The sequence below is a fragment of the Hydra vulgaris genome, chromosome 01 (genome assembly GCF_038396675.1).
Source record: "Hydra vulgaris chromosome 01, alternate assembly HydraT2T_AEP".
Taxonomy (NCBI): Eukaryota; Metazoa; Cnidaria; class Hydrozoa; order Anthoathecata; family Hydridae; genus Hydra; species Hydra vulgaris.
Genome location: NC_088920.1, coordinates 62,846,184 through 62,855,022, shown reverse-complemented (window position 1 = coordinate 62,855,022; position 8,839 = coordinate 62,846,184). Strand labels below are relative to the sequence as shown.

The 8,839-nt window shown below is 26.8% G+C and overlaps 1 protein-coding gene across 1 annotated transcript; it reads right to left on the bottom strand.

Annotated features, from left to right (window-relative positions):
• Positions 1 to 2,074, bottom strand: LOC136075508 (uncharacterized). The gene is made up of 3 exons (XM_065788886.1): positions 567 to 2,074; positions 427 to 495; positions 1 to 182 (listed from the first exon to the last, which is right to left on the bottom strand). Exon 1 carries the CDS (start codon positions 1,891 to 1,893, stop codon positions 1,357 to 1,359), a length of 537 nt encoding a protein of 178 aa, XP_065644958.1. The 5' UTR covers positions 1,894 to 2,074; the 3' UTR covers positions 1 to 182; positions 427 to 495; positions 567 to 1,356.
• Between the last annotated feature and the right edge of the window lie 6,765 nt (positions 2,075 to 8,839).

The window sequence follows — 8,839 nt, the reverse complement described above, 5'->3', positions numbered from 1 at the left end:
TGTTGCAAAATGAATTTATTTCAAAATAAATGCTATTAATTAATACATCCAAAATGAATATTAAAAATATTATTTTTTCTTTTGCGCTTAACACGTCGTTTTTTATCGATTGAATTAATTAAATCGCTTCGGCTTGCATAATACCAAGTTTTTAGTATCTTCTAACTTTCTTCAAACATTTTCTAAAAAAAATAAATAAATACAAATATATATATATATATATATATATATATATATATATATATATATATATATATATATATATATATACATATATATATATATATATATGAGAGAGAGAGACAGAGAGAGAGAACAATTTTAAAAAGGAACCTTATTAGTCGACCAATTTTAATTATTAGCCAGGTTGAAATCATTAATGACTACAACATTTCACAAATAATTATTTTCTAATTTATTACTTACAATGACTAACGTATTATGGGTAATTGAACACATATTATGCGTAATGAGCTTGAACCCATGAGGAGAATCCTGAAAAAAAAGTGATCAATTAGGATAAGTAGTTAAACAAAAAAACAAAAAAAACAAATGTAAAAACCTACTTTTTCAATGATGTAGACCTTGGGTGCAATAGCCAGTGGATGCAAAAATATCTTTACTTTTTCGTCATACACACGGCCTTCTATAATAACAGGCCTTGACATCGCGCAAAATGCCGTAAAAACTGAAGGCCGATTAAACTTTCACTTTTACTTATATTGATATATTTTTATATTAGGTAGGGTGTAATGGCAGTCTATGCTTTCTAATAATAATCTCTAGTAAAGACGGAAATATAAAAAGAAAACCAAAAAATTGTTAAAAGATAATCATAATTTTCGTATTTCAAATTTCATTAAGAAAATTTATGTAATATTAAATAGTATCAATAACAAGCAGAACTATAACAAAGTATATATCTATATATTAGAAAGATAACTGTATTTTTAATTTTTTTTGCTAAAAATGGCAACAATAAAAATTACCAACAATAAAAAACACCAACAAAAGTCGATTCAAGCAAAAAAAAAGTTTTATCAATATATCTCAACAGGGTAAATATTTACAAATCCAAACATATTGAGAGACATATAGGCTAATGAGAAAATAAAAAACATAACAAGTAAATTGCATAATAAAATACAAAACTAATTTTCACATAAATTATGATAGCTTTAGTACTTTGGGAGTGGTAATTAGTGAGTAATTCTTTAGCAGTTTTTTTGTGATTTTAAATCTATATTTAGCAGCAATGAACTGAAACTGAGTAACACAGAATGTTCTGCATAAAGGGTCAGTAGCACCTTGAACCCATCTCTATATATATATAAAAAAAAAGCAAAATATTGACCATTAGACAAGAGTATCAGAAGGAATTTCAAGTCCGCCTCTGTTTAGGCTATACAGATAACTTCCATATTTATAATAATAATTGGTAGAATCATCATAAATTTTTATTTCGCTTTTTTGCACATAGCCAGCTATGTAAACTATAGCCACTAATGTAGATTTATTAACTGAGCTTTCAAGATCATGTATATTATCTAGAAGTTCTTTTTCATCAGTAGAAATATCTCTAAAACATATGTCACAAGTATGACCATCAATACCATCAACAGGAATGTCAAGTTGTAATATCCATTTAGTATGTTGAATATTAATTTTTTCAATTACAGATTTAACGTTTATAAAGTAAGTACCTCCAGATCCCTGTCGAAGCTTAGAAAAAGCTTTTTCAAGTGGATCTGTTGAAAACCAACCTAATAAGACATACTTTGCTCCATTACTCAACAAAGTTTCTACGAGATCAATAAAGCCATAACATGAATGCGCTATTGCATTGCTAGTATCTAGCGTAAGCTGTTTTACACGCTTACCTGTAGGTTTCATAAAATTTGACAGTTCAGCAATATCTCGTAGCAGTTGTAACTGCGTTCTTAATGCAGCTACTGTTTCTTCACAAAAAACAGACAAACAAAACTTTACAGATTGTCTCTCTATTGGTTTTGGATAAACTGATTTAGCAGTAAGTTTAGAGAGTTTAAAAAGACAATTGCACTCAGTTTTTAAATTAAAGTTTTAGATTAAAAGAACTGGCTTTGGCTAAGTGGAGTGATTTAGAAAAGTTTATAAATTACTCCACTTAGCCAAAGCCAGTTCTTTATTGTTTAAAAATTGAAGTTCGTCAGTCTTTTCTGTCAACCAATTGTTTCGTATAGATTTTAAGAGATGCACATAATCATAAAAAAAATATATACCTGATCTTGTTAACCATGGTTTACTATCAACTGTTTTACACATTCCAAAAAATCTTTGATTTACACGGTTACCACCAGTAATTATTACCAATGTCTTACTATTTTTAATATTATTTATCGTATGAACAATTTGTTGACATTGAGAAAACTGAAATTCAGAGGAACAATTTGCAACAGGTTGAGCTCTACATATAAATTCTGGACCTCCAAAGTACATTGAGGAACAAAAGACATTTAATCATAAATGATAAAATTGTTTTAGCTAACTTTTCAGGGTAGTTTACTGCTTGACCAAACAAAGCACCTCTTTAGTAAAGCAATGAAGCTTTGACATAGACCTCATTAATTAGTAGTATGGAAATTCTTTTCAATGGATTTAAATTCATAAAAATACTATTTATAAAACTTAGGTCCTCCATTGAGCTTATTTTTGAAGTCAATCTTGTTAAAGTCCTTATACTTGACAACTTGTAGTCAATACACAAACAATCATATAAACTTCGTCGCATAGCAAAATACTCATATGCTCTACATATAATATCTGGAGTATATAAAACTTCACCAACATTAACTTTTCTCATAGCATTAAGGTGTTCGAATAGAATATTTAACTGAAGCGAACTTTCTTTATTTTTTAAAAATCTAACTGCTTCAAATAAAGCTGATTTTGTTTTTATTAACTTTAATTTGTTTACAGCTAAAGATGAAATATTACAAGTTGTGCCATTATGGTTAATTACAAATGAATAATCATTGAAAATTACTAAAATAAATAATGGAACACCAAGTTTGTACATTTTTGATTGCATGTGTAAACTTTTTTTATTAAGCTGGAAAACAATAACATCGTTATTATCACTTAACAAAGATTGAATATCGTCAAATATAAGTTCATCCTCTTATAGAAAATCATTTAACTCATTTCGTAAAATGCTTCGAAAACCGCTTGAAGTTACAGTTTTTCTAACTTAACTTGCTGGAGTAGCTAAACAACTAGGCGTAAAATTTTAAAAACAGATGGTGGGTTTAAAGGTCGTTGCTTCCCATATTTGCTTTCAAAAGGTGCTTCATTTGGCCAATGAAGTTGACATACTGCTGTATAGTCTGTAACAATAAAACCAGTTCTTGGGATAGCTTTACTACATCTTTTTCTCTCCTCTAGATTCTTCGGGAATTTATAAATTGATATTTTTGTTGTAGTTGAGTATTGATATTGTAGTTGTATAAATTGATATTTTTGTTGTAGTTGAGATAGTTCGACTTGCAAAGAGATACACAGCATTTTAAAGGCATTTTAATTATTAAAAAAACTTACCGTTAGTTTGACAATACTATTATCTTACAATGTAACGCCTTGAACCTTACAACATTATCGTCTTGAAGTTGCAATATCTAATTTATAAACCAATCAAATTTTAAAGATTTATTAAAAAAGCATGAACACAAACTTTCGTCTAATGTTAAAAGATGAAAATGTAAACACAGTTTTAGGAATTGGCCTTCAATTTAACAACTTTGTTGCGCGATGTCAAGGCCCGTTATTATAGAAGGCTGTGGTCACACATAATATAATATTCTGAAACTAATAAACAAACATCTAAATTTCTATAAGTAAATTTATTCTTTGATCATTGCCTTCATATCCTATCTTATTTTCATATCATAATCTATTATGGTATTATTTATATAACATATCACAACAGTGTTATTAAATTTGTGATGTTCAAATATCGTATGAACATTCTCTAACATGTTCATATGATATTTGAATATAGTTCTTGAGTATATTATCTGCAAACAATTGACTGATGCAAGTTCAAATGTTGTCAAAAACCAAGCATGCATGCATGCATGGGACACTGCAGTGTCCCACAAAGAAATGCTGGTTTGAAAGTCAAATTTTATTTATTTAAAAAAAAAAAAAAAATAGGAGGGAGATATGGAGGTTTCTGTAACTTTTTATGCTCCAAAACTTTTAACTTTATATATAATAAAGTTCATAAAACTTTAGGGACTTACGAAGTACATTGAGGAACAAAAACAGGATATTTACAGAAACTTTTCAATTTTTAATCTGGAGTACCACAGTGTAATTGGGAATAAAGTCTCTGGGTCCAGTATTCAAAGTAATACGATCTAAAGTAATATATAAATTAAATAAAATGCTTTAAAATTCATGCAGTTATACATATAACTCCTAATAGTTAACTATATGTATAACTAGTTATACATAATATTTATTATATAAACTTATTTTTTAAGGTTATGCTTGAACAAATTAGTACCAATTAATTCAAATTCAAGATTTAGTTCAAGTTCAAGTTCTTATTTGTTCATTGTTTTTTCACTATTTTATATTTATTTGTTCAGATTTGTTAACTAGTACTAATTCTTACTACAGTAAGAATGTTTTTCATTGTTGAACGTGATTTTATTAGTAACTTAATTTTATTTTCAATATATTTTGACAACACCCTTTACATTTTAAATGATGACAGTTTTACTTTTCTATTGATGTTAAATTTATTACGTTTCAATAACTCAGATTGAATTTTAACTGAATTATTGTAAGCTTTGTAGGGGTTTGTTGTATATCAAATGGTGTTGTAAATAAAGTAAAAAGAATTATATATATATATATATATATATATATATATATATATATATATATATATATATATATATATATATATATATATATATATATAGTATTTAGGCTATGGGATCATCCATAAATGATGCCAGTAGATAGAGGGGCAGTGTGAGTTTAACAATAATTGACAATGGGGAGGGGAAGTTGAGACCAAAATAATGTCAATTAAAAAATTGAATTAAAAAAAAAAGTAACATATTTAATTTAAAAAAAAAGTAAAACAATATATGCTAGATATGAGCAGGTTTTAGAGGTATTTACACCAACAATGTGGTCTAAAAACATATTGCTTTTGTTGCTTAAAACTGTAGTACTGTTGAGAATAAATGTATAATTGAACCAGAAAAAAATTGATGGTATATGCATTTTTTATATTATATTAACAATTCAGGTATACCATCATAATATGATAACAAAAACTGACATCATTTTCAATGGGAGATGGCAAAAAATTGACTGAGTTTGATAAAGGGTGAAGGTGTTCAATAAACGGGTCATCATCTGACATCATTATGCATAGATGACCCTATGATTTAGGTAAAATAAGTAATCAATTTGCCATATTTCTCTTAAGAAAGTGTAAGAAAAAAGCATTGTTATGCTGATAACCTACCTATTGAGCAAGCTTTGACCACCTATTTTATAAATTTGAGAGACAGAAGTGGAAGTGCGAATCGCAAAAGAACTAATAACAATGCTCTAAATTGATTTTAACTTTGTCGACTAACATTAATATAGTATTTAGAAATAATAAATGAAGTTTACATGATTTTTATAATTTGTATTTACATCCATTAATTATCAGTTGTCAGTCTCTGTTTTATAAAATGAATTATATATATATATTTGTATATATATATATATATATTTGTATATATATATATATATATTTGTATATATATATATATATATATATATATATATATATATATATATATATATATATATATATATATATATATATATATATATGTATATATATAAATATATATATAAATATATATATATATATATTTGTATATATATATATATACATATGTATATATGTATATATATTTATTTATATATATATATATATATATATATATATATATATATATATATATATATATATATATATATATATATATATATATATATATATATATATATTCTTTTTACTTTATTTACAACACGATTTGATATACAACAAACCCCTTCAAAGCTTACAATAATTCAGTTAAGATTCAATCTGAGTTATTGAAACGTAATAAATTTAACATCAATAGAAAAGTAAAGCTGTCATCATTTAAAATGTAAAGGGTGTTGTCAAAATATATTGAAAATAAAATTGTAAACAATAAACAATAAATATATAACATAATATAATAATAAACAATAACACTGTGGTACTATAAACTAAAAATTGAAAAGTTTCTGTAAATATTCTGTACTTGTTCCTCAATGTAGTTCGTAAGTCCCTTAAGTCTTAAGGACCTTATTATATCTAAAGTTAAAAGTTTTGGAGCATAAAAAAAGTTACAGAAACCCATCTCTATCCTACTTTTTTTTTTTTTAATAAAGAAAATTGGGAATTCTTCGAGTTTCAAACCTGCATTTCTTTGTGGGACACTGCAGTGTCCCACAAAGAAATGCAGGTTTGAAACTCATGAAACTCCCATGCATGCAAGATTGGTTTTTGACAACATTTCAACTTGCATCAGTTAATTGTTTGCAAATAACTAACTCAAAATCTAAATTCAAATAACTATTATATTATCCTAATAATACGTCTATTTGAACATATCTTAATCTTTTTTCTATAAAGAAAGATAAACATTATTCGTGGTACTTACATACTTGCTTGCCATTCTCTCTATTAATATAAAATATTTTCACACAATGTAAACGTAACGCAATGCAATGTCGATTTAAAAATTTTTTTTTCTAGTTTTTTTTTTTAGTTACCAGCTTTTAAATTAATTCCCATACAAATCCCACAGGAAACCCACGTGGGATTTCCCATGTGTGTAAATACCATATGGTTCCCACATGTAACCCATGTGGGATTACCCACATGGGTTTAAGGTGACAAATTTCCATACGGATACCACATGGGAAAATCCGTCCCACGTAAATCCCATCAATCCCACACGGAACCCACGCGTAACCCATGTGGGACGCGGTTTTATTTTTCACTGGGACTAAAGCGCGTGATTTAGGAGTTACACATATTCAATCAGTTATTTCTAAATCTGTAGAAATCTTTAAATTATAATTCTCTACAAATTCTCGATACTAAAAAAGATGTTTACTTACATATTTAAAATACAGCTCTCAAATTACATAGTGAAAAACACACAGGGCTATAACTCTTGAAAAAATAATTGATGCTGCTTTTTTAGAAGGAAGCTCTATACAAAAAGCAATCAAAGAATTTAACTTTCCTGAAAGAAGTTCTAATACTGCATAAAACAAAACAAAGGCAGAAACATCATGTTACATAAAATCTACAGAAGACAGTCTCATCTTTTATAGATACATATATTTACAATATATACAAATATATTTTTAAAAATAACATAATAATTTTTATTCTTAACATGTTTTGTATTATAACTGTTATATAACTTAAGTGAAAATGAAGCTGTTGGTTATTTGCTTATCTAAAAAGTCATAAAAAGCTGTCAATAAGAAAATCTGAAGCAGCAAGTCCAGTACATGCTTCCAGCTTCAATCAAACAAATGTCTAAAAGTTATACAGCAGTATACAAACTATTCTCAACCGTTTAAAGCTGGAAAGTGTAGATATTCAAAACATGGAAGAAAGGTATTACCAAATTCCAAACTCAAAGTAATATTATACTAAGATAAGGCTTTAGGACCTAGGTATCAACATAAGTAATGATCTGAAATGGAAAGACCACATCACAACAATAACCAATAAAGCTTACATAAACCTAGGTACACTAAAGAGGATATTTAAATTCTGGTCAACTGACTTATTTACTAAACAATATACAACTTTTCTTGAACCTGAATTAGAATTTTGTGCACTTGTTTGGAATCTACATTTGAAAAATAAGATAAAAAAAAATTAAAAGAATTCAGCGAAGAGCTACAAAGCTTGTAACAGGTTTAAATCACAATTCATATGAAAAACAATAATAAAGCTAACGGTTAGAAAGTCTTAAAACCAGAAGAATTAGACGGGATCTCATCCAATATTAAAAAAAAAAAACTAATTTAAACAAAGTAAACTGGTGTCAGCCAAACTCAAAAACTTATTCTTCAACTCTAAAAGGTCTATCTTCAATTATCATAGAAGAACTCAACAAAGATAGTGCCTTATTGAAATATTTTACAGGGTCGGAGTTGCATTAAGGGGCCCGGGAGAAGACATAGATGCAAGGTCGCCTTATATATAAAAATTTCCCTATATTGAATATGAAGGACTTTTTTTTTTTAAGTACCTTTTTTCATTTGCGCCCCTTGAATATCTCCGTTAAACCCCTAATCATATAGATTTTTATTTAAAAGGGTATAGGAAAATAAAAATTGATGCATATTTACAATAAATAATTATTATTAATTTAGACATCGCAGGGGCCCGGGGGCCTCTGCTATGTCTAAAGCCCACCCAACCTCCCTCGCCAGTTTGACCCTGTATATGTATATATATATATATATATATATATATATATATATATATATATATATATATATATATACATATATATATATATATATATATATATATATATATATATATATATATATATATATATATATATATATATATATATATATATATATATATATATATATGTGAGGTTAGTATTGCGGTGTAAAATACAAAAACTCTTGTTCGTATGACAGTGCTCAATATTATTGAATAATAGAGCAATTTATACTTTATGTAATTAAATGAATAAAAACAACTAAA